Source organism: Ornithorhynchus anatinus, chromosome 10, assembly GCF_004115215.2.
Source record: "Ornithorhynchus anatinus isolate Pmale09 chromosome 10, mOrnAna1.pri.v4, whole genome shotgun sequence".
Classification (NCBI taxonomy): domain Eukaryota; kingdom Metazoa; phylum Chordata; class Mammalia; order Monotremata; family Ornithorhynchidae; genus Ornithorhynchus; species Ornithorhynchus anatinus.
The window spans coordinates 52,249,496-52,273,860 of NC_041737.1; the positions used below are offsets into that span (position 1 = coordinate 52,249,496).

The window sequence follows — 24,365 nt, forward strand, 5'->3', positions numbered from 1 at the left end:
ATCTCGTACCCCGCCCCCCTGCCCCATCTCCCCGAGTAACCGGACCCTCGTGGCCTTTTCCCTTCCCAGCCCCCTGGGCAGCAAGACACCGTGACCTCAGAGGCCCCTACTCCGGCCTTCACCGGACGCCCCCACCTCACCATCTCTTCCCCTGCCATTCCCATCTCTCATGACCCTCCCTACCTTCCCACTGTCCCCGGGGAAGGGGAAGGCGGGGGTGAGGGGCAGAGGGGGAGAACCATGCCAAAGAGAGGGACCGCCTGTCCTCCTTCCTTTTCTCCCAATCTGCCTCCTTCCGTGGGGGAGTGAACAAGAAAACCTGTCTAAAACTGCAACAGAAAAGTCAAGGGAAGACTCTCCTCCCCAAGGCTGATGTCCCAGCAGGGTCATGGAGGCAGGACGTGAAGGTGGATGGGCTGGGGAGTCGATCCGGGGTATTTATTGAGCTCTTACTGTGTGCAGAGCACTGTCCTAAGCACTCGGGGAGGTACGATAGAGTAGATAGATATCGACTCTAGGTCACACGGCAGGCAAGTACCAGAGCCGGAATTAGAACCCAGGTCCTCCGACTCCCAGGCCCAGGCTCTATCCACTAGGCCACGCTGCTTCCCCCATCAGAAAAGGGTCTGATGGACCCGGGGCTGAGAAGCTCAACCACGCCCAACCTGACCCTTCCCAGAACAAGGGTCTCTCCCTCCCCTATTCTGTTGGGCCATTTGTAACTCAGCAGTGGCCGCAACAGAGACAAGAGTGTCGGGAGAGGAGATGCTGTCCAGGTTCATGGCCTCCCTCAATCTCTTCTCTCTTTCTTTTATCTCTACCTCTCCCTTTGAGTGTACTAATAATCGTGGTATTTGTTTAGCGCTATGTGCCAAGCACCAAGCACCGGGGTAGAGATGAGATCATCAGATGAGACGCAGTCCCCGTCCCGCACGGGGCTCACAGTCAAAATAGGAGGGAGAACAGCTATTGAATCCCTCATTTTACCGGTGAGGAAACGGAGGTTCAGAGAAGTGAAGGGATTTGCCCAACGACACACAGCAAGCGAGTGGCAGATCTGGGATGAGAATCGGGGTTCTCCGGCTCCCAGGCCCGGGCTCCTTCCATTAGGCCGCGCGCTGCTTCGCCTATCTCTCCTCATCTCTCTTCCATCTGTCACTCCCCCAAACTCTTCCGTCCCTCTCGCCTTCCCACCTGTTTCTTTCCCTCCCCTTTGGAACCGGTCCCCCACCCCCACCCCACCCTCTGCGGGCACTCAGGCCATTGGGTGAGGTCCCAGATGACCCTCGGGGTCCGGCCCACGATCCTCCATGTCCAGGGCCGGGGCTTGGCTCGGACGCCCGTGATGTCACAGGGTTGCATTCTGCCCGGCTCGTGCTGACGACCGACCGGCCCTGGGAGGGTTGGGTGACGGGAAAACGTTCTCAGGCCCCAGTTTCCCGGGTCCAACGGAAGCGGAATGAGGCCCCGGGGGAAGTGTGTGGCAGGATCTCCGGGGGCTCCACCCATTTTACACCCGCCGATTTTGTTACTCACCAACTTTCCACTCGCTTGTCCAGTGACGCACGTGTTCAATTCCTACACATTTGCCTAGAGGAAAGAGAGAGTAAATCCTTGAGAAGCAGCGTGGCCTAATAGATAGAGCATGGGCTAGGGAATCAGAAGGAGCTGGGTTCCCAAGCAGTTGGTACATTGCTCTGCACCCAGGAAGTGCTCAATAAATACCACGGATCGAGACTACTTCCCTGATTCAAATTTATTTTAACATCTGTCTTCCCCTGTAGATTATAAACTCCTTTTGAACAGGGGTGGCATCCAATCCACTCTGCTGTATTATTCTTTCCCAAGCGTTTAGTACAGTGCTCTGCAAATACTACTCACTCATTAAATGCTATTGATACTCTTTCCCCTATTTGTGACTTATTTTAATGTCTGTCTCTCCCTATTGACTATAAGCTCCTTTTGAGCAGGGTTTGCATCCATCAACTCTGCTGGACTGTACTTTTCCAAGCGCTTAGTACAGTGTTCTGCATATAGTAAGTGCTCAATAAATACAATTGAATGAATGAATAAGTAGTACTGATTGATACTACATCCTCTCTTCGTATTCTACCTTAAGGTCCGTCTCCCACTGTAGACTCTAAGCGCCTTGTGATCAGTCAATCACACTGAGCACTTACTGTGTGCCACGCTCTGTACTAAGCGCTTGGGAGAGTACCATACAACAATATAACAGACAAATTCCCTGCCCACAACGAGATTACAGTCTGGAGAGGGAGACTGACACTAATTAATATATACAGATAACATAGCACTTAACAAATACCATTATTATTATATTATTATTATATACATAAATAAATTATGGATAGGGACATAAGTGCTGTCCACTGGGAAAGGGGATGAATAAAGGGAGCAAATCAGACGACGTAGAAGAGAATGGAAGAAAAGTGGGAGCAGGGAACCTGTCCACTAAATGTGTTGTACTCACCCAAGCACTTAGTACAGAGCTCAGCACACAGTAAGCGCTCAATAAATATCATTAATTGCTGAAGCCCTCGTTGCTTGCCCACTCATTGAGTGGAAACCCAGAGGACAGGGATGGGAGATTGTAAGTGGGGTAAAGGAAGGTACCGAGCACCACAGTTGATTCCTCTGAGCCGGGAGGCCTCAGGACTGAGTTTCAATCGATCAAGGACTGAGTTTCAACCCATCAATCAATAGTATTTATTGAGAACTAACTGTGTGCGGCGCACTGCACTAAGCACTTGGGAGAGTACAGTATAATAGAATTGGTAATCCCGCTCCCTGTCCGCAACGAGATGTATTTATTTCGATTAACGTCTGTCTCCTCTTCTAGACTGTAAGCTTGTTGTGGGCAGGAAATGCGTCTTTCATATTATTTTGTACTCTCCCAAGTGCTTAGTACAGTGCTCTGCACACAGTAAGCACTCAGCAAATATGATTGACTAAGTAATGAGCTTACAGCCTAGAGGAGCCTCCAGTACCATGGATAGGCTCACCAACAACATCTCAGTCTCAAACAGACCCTGTCTCTCGCCGACCACTTGCGCCACTGATTTTATTTTCTTTTAAATCACACTTGAGTCCTCTGAAAGCTCAAAACTACAATATCCGTGCCCCGACTGTGAGAGTCTGCACTAAAATTGAAGAATCTCTGCCGGATTTTTCAGAGTATTTCTGCAGGAGGCACGGAAGACCTTCCGATGTCCTGACTTACTGCCCATTTATCAAAGTAATTTCAGCAAAACAAGTATCTAAATGCTTTCCGCATTAAGCGCTTAGTGCTCTGCACATAGTCTGTGCTCAATAAATACCATCAAAGGATTGATTTCAGCAGTTGTGGGAGACTGGAAGGGCAGGAATTGGAGACGGCTGCACGGTGAAGAACTTGGCTGCCCATTGCGTTGTACTGACCCTGACCCCTCTGCTTTCCCTCCCCTTCTCCACCTCCTCCTCCCCCTCCCAGATCTGTCCGGTCTAGAGGAAAGATCCTTGGCCTGGGAGTCACAGGACCTGGATTCTAATCCTGGCTCTGCCACTTGCCTATTGTGTGACCTTGGGCAAGTCACCTTACTTCTCTGGGCCTCGGTTCCCTCATCTGCAAAAGGGGGAGTCAATACTTGCTCTCCCTCCTACTTAAACCAGGAGCCCCATTTAGGACCCGATTATCTTGTATCTACCCCAGTGCTAAGAACAGTTCTTGGCACACAGTAAGTACTTAACAGATATTAAAATTGTTATTTTCATCAACATCAGGATTTATTGAATGTCTATTATGTGCAGAGTCCCCGGGGGACTAATCTTGGAACAGCCGATGAAAATAGAATAATGATGATATTATGAAATTATGGTATTTGTTAAATGCTTACTATGTGCTAAACACTGTTCTAAGTGCTGGGGTAGATACAAGGTGATCAGGTTGTCCCAAGTGGGGCTCACAGTCTCAATCCCCATTTTACAGATGAGGTAACTGAGGCACAGAGAAGCTAAGTGACTTGACCAAGGTCACACAGCAGATAAGTGGCCGAGCCGGAATTAGAACCCATGACCTCTGACTCCCAAACCCGTGCTCTTGCCACTAGGCCACGCTGCTTCTCTTCAGCTCTAGCCTTTGAGGGAATTCCAGGTCACCGTACCCTTCCCGCCGCCCCACCATCAAGTTACAAAGTGACCAGACCCCCTGAGATTCCAAGCAGAGTGGGGGCATGGCTTCAAACAAAGAAGGGGAGATAGGACACACATCACTGGGGACTTGAAAGAGGGAGGGAGAGAAGGTTAGAGGGAAAGATGGAAGGAGAAATGGAGAGAAATAAGGGAAAAACCCTCTCAAAATCCCCTCTCCTCCAAGGGGCTTTCCCTCATTCTGCCCACTTAAGCACATCGATACTCTCTCCAGCCCCACAGCATTTATGTAAATATTCGTATTCTCTACTAATTTCCCTTATCTGCAATTTATTTTAATGCCCGTCTCCCCCCGTAGACGGAAAGCCGCTTGTGGGCAGGGACTGCGTCTACCGACTCTGTTGTATCGTACAATCCCGAGTGCTTAGTTCAGTGTTCTGTTCACGGTATAAACGCTCAACGTATACCATCGATTGAGAAGAAAGATAGTGGGAGAGGAGAAAGGGACAGGGATACTGCGGTGTGGGGAGGGACTTACCAAATGACTCTCAGCATTCCTCCCGCATCGCCGTTGCCGTTCCCCGTCACCTGCTCCAGCCACCGGCCCGCCCTCGCCGGAGAGGCTCTTCCCGGACAGGAACAGAGTAGCCGGACGGGCCCACCAGTCCAGGACGCTGTCAGCACCTGAGCTGTGAAGCCGTGGCCAGAGGCTGGCGGCAACTGAGGCCACCCAGACACCAGAACTGGCTCCTCTGGACCGCTTCACATGGGTGCCGGAAACTCAGTCAATCAATCGCATTTACCGAGCATTTACTAAGTGCAAAACAGTGTACGAAGCGCTTGGGAGAGCACTACCCAACAGAATTAGCAGACACATTCCCTGCCCGTAAAGAGTTTAAAGTCTAAAGGGGGAAACTCCCGACAATAACTCAGCGGCCATCACCGGAGGGAAAGAGGCAGCTGAGAAATTTCCACTTTCCTCCCGAGGCCGTGGAGACGGAGAGATTTTCTCCCACCATCCCTGCCGAAAGTAGGTTCGTAGAGGGTTGTGCTTCAGGCATTGTGAGGGGAGGGACAGAGCCCCCCATAAGTACCAATGCTCTTGCCTGATCCTAGACATCCGGCATTTTACCCAGGAAACAATAGAAACTCGCTTCTCAGCGATGCTTTGCTTTTATTTCTTTTGCACAGGAGTACAGAGGGACAGTTTATAGCTCCCTTCTTCACCCAGGGCACATATTCTGGTACATTCCGGGTTGGAAGAGCTGAGCAGGGAGGTGGGATCTCACACATCACCCCTCAGGGGACGCTCTTCCTCCTCCTCCAGGGAGTTGGACGAGGGGAAGAGAGTGTCGGGGGTGGTCCGGGGGATCTCGGCCTGCTCCTTCACGGCTTCTCCCATTTGGCTCAGCTTCCTCACCACTTTCCCTAGCTGCTCCAGGCCTTTTGTGGCTTCTCCCAGGTCCTCAAGGCCCTTCGCAACTTCTCCCAGGTGCCCCAGCCCCTGGAGTGCCCCATTCAGCTTCCCCAAGCCCGTGTACAGGGCCTTCAGGTCACCCTGGTTCTTCTGGACGGCCTGGGCCAAGATGCCCAGTTGCATGCCCACCCCCTTCACGGCCCTCACTAGTTCTATCAGCGCTGGGGGCTCACAGGCCATGACCTTCACGGGGGTCGCTACACAGGCCCCGGGGTCAGAGGTCACCTGAGCGGTTGCGGCGTGATGACCGGGGGTGGCCGATGGCATCCCGGAGGGGTCAGAGATCGTGGGGGAACCGAGGGTTGGAGGTGAAGCCACAGAGGGGTCAGGTGTCGGGATCCCACCAGACGGCTGGGTGGACAGAACAGGGATGAGTCGGGGGACGGAGAAGGGGTCAGTCATCAGCCCGGGATCTGGCTCAGGGACAGGGGTTGGCTCGGGAGATGAGAGAGAGTCCTGGGTCAACTCCGACACGCGGGTCACGGTGAAATCAGAGGGAACGTCTGGGAGCGTGGGGAGGTCCGGTGTCAACTCTGGGATTGGGGCCATATCAGGAGTCAGTTCCGGTGTCGTAGTCGGGCTGGATGCCTTCATGGGGTCAAAGTTCAGATCAGAAGACACGGTGAAGACAGGTGTCGGTTCCTGGGTCGCGTGCGAGTTAGGAGTCAGCTTCGGGGTTGTGGTCAGGCCGAGACTCGATTCGGGGCTTCGGACAAGCTTAGGGTTCGGCTCTGAGGCCGTGATAAATTCAGGGGCCGGCGCTGGGGCCGAGGTGAGGTCAGGGGTCGGTGCTGGGGATGAGGTGAGGGCAGGGTTTGGTTCTGAGGCCGAGGTGAGGTTAGGAGCTGGCACTGGGGATGTGGTGAGGTCTGGGGTTAGCGCTGAGGCCGAGGTGACGTCAGGGGTCAGAGCCGGTGAGGTGGTGAAGTTAAGAGTCGGAGCTGGGGATGTGGTGGGGTCGGCGGTCGGAGCTGGAGATGTGGAGAGGTCAGAGGTTGGAGCGGGGGATGTGGTGAGGTCAGGGGTCGGTGAGGGGGACGTGGTGAGGGCAGGGGTCGGTGAGGGGGACGTGGTGAGGGCCGGGGTCGGTGAGGGGGATGTGGTGAGCTCAGGGGTCGGGGAGGGGGATGTAGTGGGATCAGGGGTCGGTGAGGGGGATGTAGTGGGATCAGGGGTCGGTGATGGGGATGTGGTGCGGTCAGAGGTCGGTGAGGGGGATGTGGTGAGGTCAGGGGTCGGTGAGGGGGATGTGGTGAGGTCAGGGGTCGGTGAGGGGGATGTGGTGAGGTCAGGGGTCGGTGAGGGGGATGTGGTGAGGTCAGGGGTCGGTGAGGGGGATGTGGTGAGGTCAGGGGCCGCTGAAGGGGATGTGGTGAGGTCAGGGGTCGGCGACGGGGATGTGGTGAGGTCAGGGATCGGTGATGTGGTGAGGTCAGGGGTCGACGTTGGGGCTAAGGTGAGGTCAGGGGTCGGTGCTGGGGATGTAGAGTGGTCAAGGGTCGGTGTTGGCGACGTGGTGCGGTCAGGGGTTGGCGCCGGGGCCGAGGTGAGGTCAGGGGTGAGTGGCGGGTTTGGGGAAGAATGAGGGGCCAGCCAAAGGGCCGGGGGAGAGCCAGTGGTCACCGGGGCAGGTAACGGCCCAGAGGAACGGTCAGGGTCGGGGGCACGGCCTGGGGTCCCAGTGGGTTTGGGGCTCCTCGTAGGTGAAGCGGGAGAACCGGCTCCCCGCGGGCTGGACGGCCGCGGACCCTCCAGGTGGGAGTGGATGCCTGGGGGGAGGAAAAGGGGACCCGATCAGTCTCGAGGAGCCTCCTCTTATGCCCTCCTCCAGACCCCTTCCCCCATCGATTCCCACTTGCTTGAGGAAACCACTGGAGGACCAGGAGGGGGGTGAGGGGAGGGGGATGAGGGGGAGACCAAGGAGGCCAAGCTCCCCACCCGCCTATCAATCCTCGTTGCAAACCCAGATTCAGGCGGCAGAGCAGAGTCCGGAGCTAGTGGTGCCCTGCAGCCGGTCACTCTCCCAGTGGCCGGTCACCCTCCCCCAGGGGCCGGGCAGCGGCCTGAGCTGAGCCCGGAGCGCCCTCTCATGTTCAGCATCACCGCTGCCCAACTGTGCAGACCGGGCAGAGGAGAACGGGAGAGAGGGGGGGAAGAACATGGTGGGGGGCGGAGGGCGGGGAGGAGAGGGGGCAGGGCAGAGCCAAGGAGAGGGACCCAGAGACGGAAAGGGACAAGGAGAGAGACCCAGAGACCCACAGATAAAAAGGCAGAGAGGGAAAACGTGAGGCACAAAGGTACAAGTTGGGTGATGGGCAGAAAACAAACCGTTGATCCCCCTCACCACCACCCTGCCACCCCCAGGGCTTGGAATACACCAGACTACATACCCTGAAGGGGCTCAGGAAGTGTTTATCGACTGCTTGGCAGGAGGGAGGAGGGAGGGCTCCTGTCCAAGTATCCTTCATCTTTGCTTTTTCCCTTATGTGTAATTTATTTTGATATCTGTCTCCCCGGCTAGACTGTAAGCTCCTTGAGGGCTGGGGTCATGCCTACCAAGTCAACTGAAATGTCCTCTCCCAAGTGCTTAGCGGGTGCTCTGTACTCAGTAAGCGTTCAATAAATACCACCGACTGACTGACCGACAGAGAAGGGAGGATGGAGCGACCTCCCCCGCCCCCGAAAAGGAAACAAGCGAGACAGTCATCTAACCAATCAGCTCCCTGAAGAAGAAGCAATGTGGCCTAGTGGTAGGAGCACAAGCTTATCGCGTCAGGAGATCTGGGTTCTCATACCGGCTCTGCCACTTGCCCGCAGGGTGACCTTGAGCAAGTCACTTAACTTTTCTGTGGCTCAGATTCCTCCTCTGAAATATCAGGATTAAATACCTGTTTTCCCTCCTTCTTAGACTGTGGAACCCATATGTGCAAGGACTGTATCCAGACGATCTACCCCAGTGCTTAGCACAGCGCTAACAAATACCACAATTACTAACAGTATGCACAGACAGGATTTTCTGAGATGATTCTGCTGTGTTAGAGTGTCTCTGGGTCCTGTACTGGTTTCAATCAATCAATCATATTTATTGAGTGCTGACTACGAGCAGAACACTGTATTAAGGACTTGGGAGAGTACAGTTGAACAGTATAAGAGATACATTGCCTGCCCACAGTGAGCCCCCTCTGTTCTCTAAGTGCGGGGGTAGATATAAGTTAATCAGGTCAGACACAGTCCCTTTCCCACATGAGGCTCACAGTCTAAGCGGCTGGATGGAGAGACAGGCATTGAATCCCCATTTTACAGATGAAGAAACTGAGGCATAGAGAGGATAAGTGGCTTGCCCAAAGTGTTGCAGCAGGCAAGAGGCGGAGCCAGGATGAGGTCCCAGGTCTTCTGATTCTCACCCCCCCGCTCTTTGAACAAAAGTGGGTGTAAATTGAGTTTTGAAGCCATTAACATCTCCTGACTGTACCCATACAAGTCTGCTATTGTAGGGTTTGCTTTTGGCCCGTTGCATTATAATAATAATAATGATGATGATGGTATTTGTTAAGCACTTACTATGTGCCAAGCAATGTTTTAAGCGCTGGGGTAGATACAAGGTAATCAGATCACCCCACGTGGGCATCACAGCCTTAATCTCCATTTCACAGATGAGGTAATTGAGGGACAGAGAAGTTAAGTGACTTGCCCAAAGTCACATAGCTGACAAGTGGTAGAGCTGGGACTAGAACCCACGACCTCCTACTCCCAAGCCTCTGCTCTCGACACTGAGCTGTTATCGTAGGGACTCCAGAACTCTCCCTCATTGTTATCATATGATCTCTTGGTCACCCGGCTGTGAAATTAAGGTCTCTGAGGCTCTTTGCTTGGTTATCGCAATGAGTCCGGGCCCATTGTGACCTGTTCCTGGAAGTTCTATGAGCCCTGGCTAAATATATTACAAGAGGGTTGCTGTTGCTAAGGTTTTAAGTAATAATTTGTGTTCTCCATTCCAATTTTCAATGAAGATAGCTCCCTGATTCCACCTCTCAACTCTCAGCCGCCTCCTCCTCTCCCCCAAGCTCCTACCTGGATCTTGGCCTCGCTCCCGGCCCGTCCACGGCTGGGTCCGTGGGGCTGGAGTGGCTTTGCTTGTCTCTTCAGGCAGGGAGTCTGGGGTCCCTGCTTTGGGGGTCTTCTTGGGCAGTTCCTTTTCAGAAGCGGGGTTCCACTCCCAAGAAATGGAATCATAATCTGTATTCCCTGGGAGAGAGATTGAAGGGGGAGGGGGTTCGCAAGCCTTCTGCTCCCGGTCGGAGTGGATTCCGCAGCAGCCCAGTCTCCCTCTGCTTTAAGAAGATCCCAGAGGCTCGTCCCCTCCCCACCTCCCACCACCAAACTCTCCCAGAGCAGAATCCAGAGGCCCCTGACCCCCCAGCCGCCCCCGAGCTCGAGGATTCCTCGGCCCCCCTTTCCTCCCCAGGACGGCCTCCCAACCCTCTGACCCCCTGGAGTGAAGCCCGGACACCCCAGCCCCGGCTCCTCCCCGGAAGCCCTAACCCCTTTCAGGTGGGACCCATAAGCCCTTGCCCTTTAATAATAATAATGATAATTATAGTAATTATGGTATATGTTAAGTGCTTACTATGTGCCAGGACCTGTACTAAGCGCTGGGGTGGTCACAGACAAATCGGGTTGGACACAGTCTCTGCCCCATTCATTCATTCATTCAACCTGTATAGATCTGTAATGTATTTATTTATCTATCTATTTATTTATATCAATGTCTGTCTCCCCCTCTAGACTGTGAGCTCGTTGTGGGCAAGAATGTGTCTGTTGTTATGCTGTACTCCCCCAAGCACTTAGCACAGTGCTTTGCACACTAAGTGCTCAATAAATATGACTGAATGAATGAATCATATTTATTGAGTGCACACTGTGTGCAGAGCACTGTACTAAGCGCTTGGGAGAATACAAAACAACAATAAACAGTGACATTCCCTGCCCACAATGAGCTTACAGTCTAGAGTAGGGGAGACAGACATCAGTACAAATAAATAAAATTATGGATATGAACGTAAGTGCTATGGGGCTGGGAGGGAGTGGGGAAGAGCAAAGGGAGCAAGTCAGAGCGATGCAGAGCGGTGGAGGGCTTTAAAGCCAATAGTGAGGAGCTTTTGTGTGATGCGGCAGTGGATGGGCAAACACTGGAGTTTTTTGAGGAGGGGGAGTGACACATCCTGAACGTTTCTGTAGAAAAGTGATCCGGGCAGCGGAGTGGAGTATGGACTGGAGTGGGGAGAGACCATAGGCTTGTGAGGTCAGCAAGGAGGCTGATGCAGTCATCCAGGCGGGTTGGATGAGTGATTATATTAACGTGGCAACAGTTTGGATGGAGAGGAAAGAACGGATTTTAGCTATGTCGTGAAGGTGCGACCGACAGGATTTAGCGATGGAGCTCACAGTCTCAACCCTCGTTTTCCAGATGAGGTATCTGGGGCCCAGAGAAGTGAAGTGACTTGCCCGAGGTCACACAGCAGACAAGTGGTGGAGCCGGGATTAGAACCCATGATCTTCTGACTCCCAGGCCCGTGCTCTATTCACTATGCCACGCTGCTTCTCTTTCCCCCGACCCGGCGTCCAAAGCCCTTGTATCTTCCCAACGCCTCTTGCTCCTCCCGAGCCGAGACCAGAGGCCGGATCCCCCTATTTCACTCATTCATTCATTCAATCGTATTTACTGAGCGCTTACCGAGTGCAGAGCACTGTACTAAGCGCTTGGAAAGTACCATTCGGCAATAGAGAGAGACAATCCCTGCCCACACCGGCCTTACATTTCCCGCTCGCCACCGTCTCCTGCCCGCCGGTACCTGTGCACGTGAGCCCAACGTCTTCCTCGTGGTCACAGTTGTGCTCCCCCCAGGGAGGCGCCGGACAGTCGGCCAGGGAGGCTTCGCGCCCGGAGCAACTGACGTCGTCCAACCAGATGGGCCCGGCCCCAGAGCCGTAGTAGGTCTTCCCCACTCGGGGCCGAAGCCCCCCGCAGCCCAGCTCCCGGCAGGCCACGGCCGCGTCCCGGGGGTCCCAGCCGTCGTCGCACACCGTGCCCCAGCTCCCCCCGTACCAGACCTCTAGTCTCCCGGCGCAGGGCTCCGGTCCGTCAGCCAGTCGCAAGCGGAATTGACCTGGAGGCAGGTGGGGGGTGGGGGGGGTGTCCTACTAAAGACCCATCTCCTCCAGGAAGCCTTCCCTGACTAATCTCCCATTTCCCCACCCTATTCACCGTCCCTTCCGCATGGCGTAGCCACCTAAGTACTTTGATGTTCACCCCTTCCCAACCCCCAAGGCGCATAAGTCCATTTCCATATACTCTGCCGCTTCTTCTGGCTGTAGTTGATTTTACCGTCCATCTCCCCCCATAGAACGCAAGCTCCTGGAGGGTAGGGATCCTGTCTGCCAACTCTACTGTAGCGTACTCTCTGAAGTACTTAGCACAGTGCTCTGCACACCACCCACCCCGACTGGCCTGTATTCGCCCCGGCGCTTGGAACGGTGCCTAGCACATAGTAAGCGCTTAACAGCTGCTACAATAAATACCGCTGACTGATCGATGGGCATCGACCCCATGACTCTGCCCCTCGCTCTCTGTGCCCTCGATGGTGCTCCCCTACACCCCCGTCTCCCATTCTTACCTGATCCTTCTGTTTCCGGGTCGCTTCCCGAGTGGGGCCCAACTGGAAGGTCGCTAGTTGTGAAGGTTGGCTGGGCTCCTGTCTCCCCTAAAGTGCTCGCGGCTACAGTTGGGGAATGGGCTGGCTCTTGAGAGGTTTCGGAGGTTTTGGGGGTCGTGGGGGGTAGTTCCTTAGGCGCCTGAGTGGCCCATTCCCTAGGGCTCACAGTGGTCAGTTTCTCAGGGCTCTTCGTGGTCGGTTTCCGAGTGGTTTTGGGGCCCCATTTTCGGGGAAACTTAGAGGTTTGTTTTCCCGGCATCCTTGTGGTCGTCTCCTTAGGAGTCCCAGAGCCCAGTGTTCTGGGCGGCTTGGTGGTTAGTAGGCCGGTGGTCTTGGTGGGCAATCCCCTGGGGGTCTCGGTCATCCATTTCCTGGTGGACCAAGCATCCCCTTCTCCCAGCTTGGTCGCCCAGCTCCAGCTTAATATGTCCGGGAGGGAATTGGATTCCGGCGCCCCTGTAACCGGGGATGGCGGGGGGAGAAAAGGGGGCTCTTTGTCCGTTCTGTAGGACCCAGCCCAACGACCCTCCATTTTATCACCTTCTTCTACTTTCTGAGTCCTCCCCGGGCCACTGTCCCCCCAGCCCAGAGCCCCACTGACCAATGAACTACCTTCTTTCCCCTGTGAGGTAACCCCCGGTACCCTCCACGGAACCCTGGATCTGGGGATGGGGGTGAGGGGGGCAGTCTTTTCTCTCCCTCCTCTAGGGTCCCCACCAACCTCCCCCCAGCCCCGGACCCGGGGTCCGAGGGGGATCACCTGCGCAGATGACCCCCACGTCTTCATTGTGGGCGCAGTTGTGCCTTCCCCAGGGGGCCGCTGGGCAGGAGGCCAGCGTGGTTTCAGTCCCCTGGCAGCCAACCTCATCCAGCCAGATAGGGCCCGAGCCCCAGCCGTAGCGGCCGGCGTCAGGGCCGGGGATCAGGGGCCCCCCGCAGCCCAGCTCCCGGCAGACCACCGCCGCATCTCGGGGGTCCCAGCCGTCGTCACACACTGTCCCCCAGCGGCCCCCGTGCCAGATCTCCAGCCGTCCCGCGCATGGGCCCGGCCCGGATACCAGTCGCAGCCGGAACGGTTCTGAGGTGGGGGTTGGAGGGGGAAACCCGGGGGTTCCCAGCCGGAAAGAGAACCAAACTGTTCGCTTTGCTCAGCAGGGATGGGGGGACCTCGGGGAAGGCTGGGGGGGACCTGAGGGAGGGCTACGGGGGGGCACAGAGGAGGAGAGCATGGAGGACCTGGGGGGAAGTGCTGGGACGGCCCTCCCTCCTCAAATCCTACAATGACTCCCTTTCTTCAAAGCTTTATTGAAAGCCATCTCCTCCCAAGTGGTCTGCCTTGACTAAGCCCTCCTTCCCTCTTCTCCCACTCCCTTCTGTGTCACCCTGTCTTGCTCCCTTTATTCATCCCCCGCTCCCAGCCCCACAGCACTTATGTACACATCTGTCATTTATTTACATTGGGGTTGGTCTCCCCCTCTAGACTGTGAACTCGTTGGGAATTTGATTATTGTTGCATTGTACTCTCGAGTGCAGTGCTCTGCACACAGTAATGCTTGATAAACACAATTGAATGAAAAAGGAGTGTTGGGGGAGAGCTCAGAATGGGCTGGGGGGTATGAGGAGGGCTGCTGGGGGGACCTCGGGGTGGCCCGGGGACAGGAGCCATGGGGACAGGAGCGATGGGGCCTCTGAGATCTAAATACCAACACTGTTATTCCAAAGAGCAAAGAGGACAGGACCTCCGGATCCGATCCGGGGTCTCGGAGGTCGTCAGGAGGCGGGGGCAGATACCATTTTTCTGAAGAGACGGGGGCTTACCCTCGCCACGTCCTGGTTCTTGGGGGTCCATGGGTGAAACTGTGGGGAGGACATCTCCCCGTCTCCCCTCAGAGACCAGGGGGGCCTCCACGCGGGGCAGGGTTGGGGAAGCAGATGGGAGGGAATCTCCCCGTTTCTTGCCGGCATCCCCAGGTGTGCGAGGGGTCCCCGTTAGAGGCGGCGTCTTGGTCGTCGCCGTCCCAGGCAGATGGGGACCGCTGCCCGGGGGAGGCGCCGGGGCGCTGAAGCTGAGGGGGAGCCCTGTTGTGGGGAGGGAGATCCCAAGGCGTTCGGCCGGCTCGTCTCCCTCTTCTTCCCTCCCTTCCTCCCTCTCCCCGTCTATCTGCCTCCTTCCATCCCTCTCCCAACTCCAAACTCCCTCCCAAGGCCTCCAACTGGTCAAGGGTCCCAAGACGTTTCTCTCACTTGCAACATTTCCGTTCTTCTGTAACTCACCACCCACGGAGCCAAATCCTCTTCAGCCGTCTGCCCCATGCCTCCCCTTGACTCCTCCCTCTGCTCCTCCCCTCAACTTCCCTCTCCTCCCCGCCTCTCCCCTCTGTTTTTTATTTTTATGGAATTTGTTAAGTCCTTACTATGTGCCAGGCACTGTACTAAGCGCTGCGGTAGATACAGGTTACTCAGGTTGGATACGGTCCCTGTCCCACATGGGGCTCAGAGTCTCAATCTCCATTTTACAGAGGAGGTAACTGAGACACAGAGAAGTGAAGTGACTTGCCTAAGGTCACAGGGCAAAAAAGTGGCAGAGGCAGGATTAGAAGCCAGGTCCTTCTGACTTCCAGGCCCGTGCTCTATCCACTAGCCCACACTGCTTCTACGGCCTTCCCTTCGGCTTCTGCTTCGGCTTCTGGGGCACGGGAGGTGGCGAAGGCCGCCGGGGGCGGCGGCTGACGGGCAACGCAAAGGATCCTCGGTTTGCGTTGCCCGTCAGCCGCCGCCCCCGGCGGCCTTCGCCACCTCCCGTGCCCCAGCTCGCCATCCTTCTAGGGATCCCCGGTCCCTCCCGTCCCGTCCTGTCCCTCCCGGTCCGGTCCCGTCCCCGGCCCAGCTGTCTCACCGTCGCAGACCAGGCCGGCGTCCTCCCGGTGGTGGCAGTCGTGCTGGCCCCAGGGTCGGGAAGGGCAGAGCCGCAGGCCCGTCTCGTTGCCGCGGCAGCGCAGGTCGTCCAACAGGATGGGCCCGGCCCCCTCCCCGAAGAAGGCGCCCCCCGGGGCGGCCAGGGCCCCGCCGCAGCCCAGCTCCCGGCAGGCCACCGCCGCGTCCCGCAGGTCCCAGCCGTCGTCGCACACCGTGCCCCAGCGGCCCCCGTGCCAGACCTCCAGCCGCCCCGCGCACCCGTGGGGGCCGGACGACAGGCGCAGGCGGGGAGCGGGACCTCGTGGAGGACAGAGTTGAGAGGTTGTGGGGAGCCGGGCTCAGCTCGGCCGCCCCATCTGGCCGTCCGCGGGGCGAGCCAACTCCCTTCGAAGTCTTACTGAAGGCCCGTCTCCTCCAAGAGGCCTTCCCTGACTAAGCCCTCCTTCCCACTTCTCTCGTTCCCCTCTGCGTGTCCCCGGCTTGCGCCCTTTATTCAAACCCCCTCCCAGCCCCACAGCACTTAAGTTCAAATCTGTCATTTCTGTATTTATATGAACGTCCGTCTCCCCCCTCTAGACCGTAAGCTCGTTGTGGGCTGGGAATAGGTCTGTTCTATTGTATTCTCTCAAGCGCTTAGTACGGTGCCCTGCACACAGTGAGCGCTCGATAAATACAACTGGCTGACTGACTGACACCTCTGCACCCACCTCTTAGCCCACCGCCCCCTCCTCCGCTGCCTTTCACGCCCCTCCGTCCTCCAGCCTGGGCCTCCGTCTCCTCTCCCCTTCCCTGCACCCACTTCGGCTCCGCTTTCTTGCCCGGTGGACAAGCGGGACGCAGGAGAGCGGAGGGTCTAGAGACAGATTTAGGGAGCGGATTTGGAGGTCGAGGCAGGGGAGAGGGGCAGAGGTCACAGGGGGGTTGTAGATAGCAGGGAAAGCTGGAGGGGCTTTTAGGGGCAGGGAGCAGAGCCGCTTGGAAGCACCGGAGGGGAGGAGTCTCATGGGAGCCTCGGGAAAGGAAATGATGGATGGGGGCCATATGGTACGATATGGGGAAGTTTGGGGGAGATAGTTGGGATGTCTGGAAACGGGAGAGCATCTGGGGTGAGGGAGGAGGCGGGGCTGAGGGGAGCAGGAGGCGGAGGAGGATGATGAGCCGGAAGGGTTGACAGAGGGAGGGAAGGCGGGTGGGTGGGCACGGGCAGCGGGCTCCCTCCCCGCCGGACTCACCGGCACAGACCACGCCAGCATCCTCGCTGTGGTCGCAGTTGCTGCGTCCCCAGGGGCTGCGAGGGCAGTCGCGAAGCGCCGGTTCCTCTCCGCCACAGCCCACGTCGTCCATCCAGACCGGGCCGGCTCCCTCCCCGAACCGGGCCGCCCCCGGGGCGGTCAGCGCCCGCCCGCAGCCCAGCTCCCGGCAGGCCACCGCCGCGTCCCGCAGGTCCCAGCCGTCGTCGCACACCGTGCCCCAGCGGCCCGCGTGCCAGACCTCCAGCCGCCCCGCGCACCCGTGGGGGCCGGACGACAGGCGCAGGCGCTCTGAGGGGGACGGACAGAGGTCGGGAGGGGCACTGGGATGACCACCGACAGAAACTGAGGCTTGCAGGGGGCGCACGTGGGGGGCATCCCTGAAGAGGGTGGGAGCTGGGAGCGAGAGCCGAGGGCTGGGGGGGCTGGGGGCGGCTGCCTCAGTTGCCTTCGGGTGGAAGGCCAGAGAGAGAGGAGAATCTGGGTCCCGGGAGAGGAGTGGGAGCCAGGGAGGGAAGGCTCAGGGGCCCGCGGGATGAGGCAGGAACGGGGGAGATGGACACTTCAAAAGAAACGGGCCGTGCCACTTACCCTCTTGGGGGGCGTCGGTGGCGGCCAGCGCCTTTCGGTTGGGCTTGGGGGGCTTCCCTGGCCGGAGGCCCTTCCTGTGGAGGCTGCTGTTGGGGGTGCCCGCTGGATGGGGAGCTGAGGTCGTTAATCAATTCATTCACTGTGGTACTCGTTCGGTACTTAGTGCCGAGCGCCGTACTAAGCGCCGTACCATCTGCAGATCGGGCACAGTCCCTGCCCCCCACAGAGCTCACAGACTAAGGGAGAGGGAGAACGGGGATTGTATCCCCATTTGACTGATGTGGAAACTGAGGCCCAGAGATGTCAAGAAGCAGCACGGCTGGTGAGAAGCAGCGTGGCTCAGCGGATAGAGCACGGGCCTGGGAATCAGAAGGACCCGGGTTCTAATCGCTGCTCCGCCCCATGACTGCTTTGAGACCTTGGACCAGTCGCTTCACTTCTCTGGGCCTCAGTTACCTCATCTGTCAAATGGGGATTTAGAGCATGAGCCCCACGTGGGACAGGGACTGAGTCCAACGCGATTAACTTGTACCTACCCTACAGTTTAGAACAGTGCTTGGCACATACTAAGTGCTTAATAAGTACCATTATTATTACTGTATTAAGAGACCGGCCCAAGGTCACCCAGCAGGCAAGTGGCAGGGCCAAGATTAGAAGCCCAGTCGCCCGACTCCGGGGCCTGTGCTCTTCCAGCTAGGTTACACTGCTTCTCTGGGAGATGAAGGGGTGACCACCGGGATGGGGAGGGAGAGGAGGGGTGAGGGACAGAGGGGCAGAGGGCCGCGGGGAGAGGCGTGGGGGCTCACCGTGGGGTGTGGGCGTGGCCTCGGGTCCCGGGTTGAGTCTTCCCAGGAGCCCCGGCCACAGGCCCCCAGCTTGAGGGGGGTCGGGGTCAACTCGGGAACTTGCAGCTCGATGGCCTGGGGGGACGGGGAGAGCGGAGGCCGGCTGGGTTGGCTCGGGTGAGCAGCCCAGGGACCGTGGAGACGCCCAGCTCTGGGAAGGAGCCAGGGATCTTACTGAAATCACAGCTTCTCCAAGAGACCTTCCCCCGCTAAGCCCTCCCGTCCCCTCCTCCCTCTCCCTCCTGCATCGTCTTTGCATTTGGATCCGACCCCTTTAAGCACTCGATATTGACCCCACCCTCGGCCATATCCACGTTCGATTTTGTCTCCCCGTCTAGACTGTAAACTCCTCGCGGGCAGGGAACGTATCTACCAACTCTGCTGTAGTGACCTCTCCCGAGTGCTTAGTAGAGTGCTCCGCACACAGTAAGCGCTCAGTGAATACCACCGATGGATGGATTGATTGACTGATCGGGCAGGCCGGGGCAGCGTGGAAGAGACTGGGGTGGGGGGTAGGATGCCCGGTCCCCGAGAGGCACAGGCCGTAGGGACCGGGGACCGGTCGGGGCCAGAGTTCCCGAAGGAGGCGGGGACGGACCGGGGCGGGGGGCAGAGGGCGAGTGGGAGGCGAGGGGTCTCACCCACACAGACGACGCCAGCGTCTTCCTCGTGGGAGCAGACGTGGGGTTTCCAGCCGCGGTGGGGGCACAGGGACAGCCGGTCCTCGGCCCCGCGGCAGGCCAGCTCGCTCAGCCAGACCGGGCCGGCCCCCTCCCCGAAGAAGGCGCCCCCCGGGGCGGCCAGGGCCCCGCCGCAGCCCAGCTCCCGGCAGGCCACCGCCGCGTCCCGCAGGTCCCAGCCGTCGTCGCACACCGTGCCCCAGCGGCCCCCGTGCCAGACCTCCAGCCGCCCCGCGCACCCGTGGGGGCCGGACGACAGGCGCAGGCGCTCTGAGGGGGGCCCCGGGGGAGGGGGGGAAGCGGTGAGAGACCACCACCCTCGGCTGGGAGACCATGGCGGGAGGGGCCCGGAGGGGAAGCCATGAGGGCAGGGCTCCTGGGTCCCTGAGGGAGGTGGGAACGGGGAGGGGAGGGCGGGACGAAGCTGAGGGCTGGGAAGCGAGTGGGGCCTATGAGAGGGGAGCCGGAGGTTTGGGGGGTGGGGGGGGTGAAGGCGGGGCACCGATAACCCTGGGGGAGGGAGGGAGGGAGGGAGAATAGCTTGGGGCTACCACCCAGGCGCCCACAGGGCCCGGCCGGGGACCTTAGCGGCCCTCCTCTCGGAGGTTGGGAGGGCAGCGGGGTAGGACTTACCCGCACAGTGAATCCCCAGGAGGGCAGCTGCAAAAGACACCGGGGGGACGGCAGGGTGCAGGGGGAGTCGGTTAGTCGACGGGGATTGACCGAGCCACGGTGGTTGACCTTTCATCCCCGCAGCCCGGCCCCGGCCCTCGACCCCGACGCCGGCCCGGCCCGGCCCCCGGGTGCCTGGGACCCGGCCTTCCACCCCTGGACGGAGGGAGCACGGCAGGTCAGAAGGGGTGGGCGGTTAGATCCCAAGGGAGGGAAGTGGTGATGGGGTGGGGGGTGAGAAATAGGGAGATGGCGAGGGGTGGGGGACAACGGCCTGACCCTTCCCCCGGAGGGGAGTGAGACTAGGGTGGGGAAACCTGGATTCTACGGGGGAGATAAGGACAGGGGGGCGTGGGGGGAGGCGAATGAGCCCTGGAAAAGAGAAATGGGGGTGGGGGAGCTAATGCCTGGGTTCTGGTCACTCACCAAGGAGGCAGGCAAGGATGCGCATGGTACCAGGGGGTTGGGGGACAGCTGACTCCTGGGACAAGTGGGGAGCAGGAGAGGGAGGCCACCGAGGCCGAGGAGCAGTCACCCTTCCCGGGGAGGGCGGGGGCGGGGAGACACTCCACCAAGAAGAAAAAGACAAGCGGTGGCGGAGGCGGCGGCGGCGGCAGGGAATAGAAAGGGAAGGAGGCGGCGGGGGTGGGGGGAGGACGGGAGGGCGGGCTGCGAAGGCGCTGGCGGGAGCAGAGGAAGGGTGTCCAAAACTCAGCTCCAGCAAACACCCACACGTACGCCCAGACGCCATCCCCGCATTCCAGCCTCTCGGCCCCCACCCCCCGCCGAGCGGCAGAGCCGCTGACCGGACTCGAGAAGGCTGAAGGGTGGGGATGGGACGAGGGAACCGGATAAACATCCTCGAACGTGAAGGGCAGTGACCCCGGACTGACGGGCCCTCTCTTTTGGGTTCCGAGTGACCGGAGGGGAGGAAGAAGGACGGACGGATGGACGGACGGTGGGGACTTAGACGCCGTGACAACCGGGCCGGCTCGGTGACGCCGCAGCCGGCGGGGGCGGTGGACGCCGAAAGGTCCATCTCCCCACGAGGAGCTCTGGACGCAGATGGGACTCCTGCTCTGCTTGGGCCGGCGTGCCGGGAGGAAAGGCCGAAGGGGATCGCGGTCCGCGAGGCCACCCCTTCTCTCCCTCCCTCGGAGATGGGGGTCGTGGGGGGTAGGGGAGAGGGAGGGGCAGCCCCAGGCTCTGAGCCGGCAGCACATGTGGCTGGTGGAAAAACCGGGTAACGGGAACATGAGTCAGCGGGGCTGGCAGCGAGCAAGACTCCTGGCCCCCATGAGCTCATCCGGCCTGCTTACCCTATTAACCCCTCCCCGCGGACGGCTCAACCCCGGGCAGGAGAGGAGGAGGACGACGACGAAACCTCAGGCCGCTCCCCCCGCCACCGGCCGCCGGCCCCTCGGCCATCCCTTCATTACAGGGGCGGCTGGAGGGGCGAGGGCCCCCGGCACCGCGTCCCGCTTGGTTGAGCCAAGTCCTCCGAGTCGACTCTGGGGCGCGAAGAGTCGGGCCCCGCCGTTCCTCCGGCGGAGGGAGGCTGGTCGTGTCCGTCCCCGGGCCCCCGCCGGCCCGTCACGGCCCCGGCCCGAGAGGTGCCTCCTCTTCCACCAGCCGAGGCACTACAGGTGTTTCACCCTTTATTAATACAGAAAGCACGCACACACGGCTAAGGAATCTGGAGGGGGCGGAAGCTGAGCGGGGACCCGGGGAGGGTAGACAAGGAGTAGCACGGCCGAGCGGAAAGAGGCCTGGGAGTCGGGAGAGGGGGGTTCTAGTCCTGGTTCGGTCACTTGCCTGCTGTGTGATCTTGGGCAAGGCACTTCACTTCACCGGGCCTCTGTTTCCTCGGCCGTAAAGCGGGGCTGGAATACCCGTTCTCCCTAGACCGGGAGCCCCGGGGGGGGGGGGGGGGGGGGGACGGGACAAGGATTGGGTCTGATCTAGACCCCGCGCCTGGGAGTCAGGAGGTCACGGGTTCTAATCCCAGCTTCACCGCTTGCCTGCTGCATGACCTTGGACAAATCACTTCACCGCCCCGTGCTTCGGTTCCCTCATCTGTAAAATGGGGATTAAGACCGTGAGCCCCTTGGGGGACAGGGACCGGGTCCAACCCGACTCGCTCTCATCCACCCCGGCGCTTAGTACAGCGCCCGGCACATAGTAAGCACTTAACAAACCCCATGTTTGCTACTATCGTTATTGTCCGATCGTACTGAATCTACCCCGGGGCTTGAAGCGTAATAATAACGAGCGCTGAACAAAACACCACGATCGTCACCGCCCCTCGCCATCACCCCGCCCTCTCGGGGGGATTCCCTCCGGAGCCGACCCTCTGCCCCGACCCTACAAGTCCTTACTGAACTCCCGCACGAACGTGTAGCCCAGCCAGCCCCGGCCCCGCTCGGCCCGGTAGCCGCTCCCCTCCAGCAGTCCGGCGGCTCCCTCGGCCCCTACGGCCACGGGCACCACGAGCCGCCGGCCGCCCCGGGCCCGGGCCCGGCCCTCCGCGAACCCCAGCAGGCGCAGGCCGACGCCGCGGCGCCGGTGCCAGCGGGAGACCGCCAGCCGGGTCAGTTCCACCCCCGCGGGGCCCCGGGGCGCCATGGCCACCACTCCGCACACATCCTCCCCGCCCTGCACCGCCACCCAGGGCCCCCCCATGTCCCCAAGGGGGGGCAGGGCCCCCCAGCGTCTCCGCAGCAGTAGCTTGAGGCCCCCCACGGCCAGCAGCACAGGCAGGAGGAGGGCCAGGGGGAAGGAGGCCAGGAGGAAGCGAAGGCCGCTACTCAGGGCGGCGAGGACCAGCAGGGCCGGGGGCCTGGTCAGCGCGTGCAGGGCCAGACGGTTCTCTGCGTCCTTCACGCCATCCTAGGGGAGAGAGAGAAAGTGAGGCACGATTGCGGTGGAGGCCAGGCCCGGGCTGGGTTGCGGGTAGGGAGAGGGGAGGAGTGGGAGCTTGCGGGGATTACCAAGTACCACGGGTATCATTATTATTATTATTATTACGAGGCCCGCTCTTCGGTTCCGTCATCCAGGAGGCACATCGACGCGAACGTCGACGCTGAGCAGGGACACGGCAGGGAAGGGAGGACCGGCTTGGGGGTGGTCAGTCGATGGAGCACCCGGCATGCGGCCGAGCACCCGGCGTGCGCTAAGCGCTCGCCCCCAACCAGTCCTCGACGGATGGCGGGGACCGACTCCTGCCTCCGTCCGGACCCCGACGTCCCCTCCGGTCCTTCTCCCGGCCCCGAGCTCTCAGACCTTGAGGAGTTCCAGCACGATGGGCTTCTCATCCTCCCGCATCTCCCGCACCGACAGGTGGTTGGGGTCCATCTTACCTCCCCCAACCCCCGCACCCGGGGGAGTGCACCTGAGGGACAGGGAAAGAATGGAGGGAAAAAGAATGGAGGGAAATCTTGGTCAAGGCACCCCTCCCCTGGAGGGGTATGGTACTTTCCAACACCCCCCCGCCAAAGGAATGGGACCTTCCGGGACACCCCTCCCTCGGGCTGGGGGGCAAATTAACGACGCCCTGCCCTGCCCAGCGGCCCCCCGCCGGCCGTAATGGTCCCGTCCTGGTGCCCCCCCCCCCGCGCAGCAGCCACCGTTGGACCCGCCCTCTATTCCGCGACAACTCCCCCATCCCCCCCCCGCGGGACGGCACAATGGGATCGACCCGCCCAACCCCGGGGCGACGCCAATGGTAGCGTCCGGCACCTCTCCCGACGCGCAGACTCGTCCCTGCCTGGGGGAGGGGGGGGGAGGGGGGGCGCGCGCCGGAAGTCACGTGGTGGTGTGCGCGCGGGGGGGCGCCCCTCCATTGCGCCTGCGCGCCTTAGCAACTGTTGCTAAGCCTGCATAATAATGTTATTTGTCAATAATAACAATAATGTTGGAATTTGGTAAGCGCTCACTATGTGCAGAGCACCGTTCTAAGCGCTGGGGGGGGGATACAAAGTAAGCAGGTTGTCCCACTTGAGGCTCACAGTCTTCATCCCCATTTTCCAGATGAGGGAACTGAGGCCCAGAGGAAAAAGAAAAAAATGTTGGTATTTGCTAAGCGCTTGCTATGTGCAGAGCACTGTTCTAAGCGCTGGGGGCGGGTACAGGGTCATCAGGTTGTCCCACTTGAGGCTCACAGTCTTCATCCCCATTTTACAGATGAGGGAACTGAGGCCCAGAGGAAAAAAAAAATGTCATTTGTTAAGCTCTTACTATGTGCAGAACACTGTTCTAAGCGCTGGGGGAGATCCAGGGTCATCGGGTTGTCCCACGTGAGGCTCACGGTCTTCATCCCCATTTTACAGATGAGGGAACTTAGGCAGAGAGAAGTGAAGTGACTCGCCCACAGTCATTTGGCTGACAAGTGGCAGAGCCGGGACTCGAACCCATGACCTCTGACTCCCATGACCTCTGACTCCCAAGCCCGGGCTCTTGCCACTGAGCCACGCTGCTTCTCCTGCCTAACCGGGCGTCCCCGGCCCGAGCATCCTCCTCCCCCAGCTCCCCGGCTCATCCCTCCCGTCGAACCGGAGGGACCCCGACTGGGACAGGGACCGTCGTGGGCCGGGGGGCTCCGCCCGGGGTGTCAGGGGGCAGCGTCCACTGGGGCTGGAGTTGACAGGGCGCGGGGAGAAGCCGGTGAAATACAATAATAATGTTCATATTTGTTAAGCACTTACTGTGTGCCGAGCACTGTTCTAAGCACTGGGGTAGATACGGGGTAATCACGTTGTCCCACATGAGGCTCACAGTCTTCATCCCCATTTTACAGATGAGGGAACTGAGATATGACCTCTTTCTCCTAAGCCCGGGCTCTTTCCACTGAGCCACGCCAACGACGAGGGTCTTCGTGAGGGGCCTACTCCGTGCCAGGCCACTGGACTGAGCGCTGGGAGTGCACTTAGGGTCGAGGAGGGGAGGGAGCCGTGGGGAAGGGGAAAGGTTGGGGTGGTGGTCGTCGGGCCGGCGACGCTCACCCGGACGCGGGCCCGGGCCGGCGGCTCCGTCTGTCCGTCGGTGGCCGGGCGCGGGCGGCCCGCGTCGGGCCCGGG

At 59.5% G+C, this 24,365-nt stretch overlaps 2 protein-coding genes across 4 annotated transcripts; both read right to left on the reverse strand.

Annotated features, from left to right (window-relative positions):
* Positions 1-5,300: 5,300 nt before the first annotated feature.
* Positions 5,301-19,872, reverse strand: SSC5D (scavenger receptor cysteine rich family member with 5 domains). Of its 3 annotated transcripts, none has more exons than XM_029073028.1 (13): positions 19,717-19,872; positions 19,252-19,278; positions 18,580-18,888; positions 17,900-18,013; positions 17,094-17,195; positions 16,485-16,793; positions 15,233-15,550; positions 14,155-14,415; positions 13,097-13,414; positions 12,298-12,792; positions 11,476-11,790; positions 9,695-9,868; positions 5,301-7,392 (listed from the first exon to the last, which is right to left on the reverse strand). In XM_029073028.1, exons 1-13 carry the CDS (start codon positions 19,739-19,741, stop codon positions 5,432-5,434), a joined length of 4,728 nt encoding a protein of 1,575 aa, XP_028928861.1. In that variant the 5' UTR covers positions 19,742-19,872; the 3' UTR covers positions 5,301-5,431. The 3 variants fall into 3 exon arrangements, with proteins under 3 accessions (XP_028928861.1, XP_028928860.1, XP_028928862.1); XM_029073027.1 differs by having other exon boundaries at positions 17,094-17,207; XM_029073029.1 differs by lacking the exon at positions 13,097-13,414 and having other exon boundaries at positions 17,094-17,207.
* Positions 19,873-21,426: 1,554 nt separating this feature from the next.
* On the reverse strand, positions 21,427-23,051 carry NAT14 (N-acetyltransferase 14 (putative)). The gene is made up of 3 exons (XM_029073077.1): positions 23,029-23,051; positions 22,573-22,681; positions 21,427-22,179 (listed from the first exon to the last, which is right to left on the reverse strand). Exons 2-3 carry the CDS (start codon positions 22,642-22,644, stop codon positions 21,655-21,657), a joined length of 597 nt encoding a protein of 198 aa, XP_028928910.1. The 5' UTR covers positions 22,645-22,681; positions 23,029-23,051; the 3' UTR covers positions 21,427-21,654.
* Between the last annotated feature and the right edge of the window lie 1,314 nt (positions 23,052-24,365).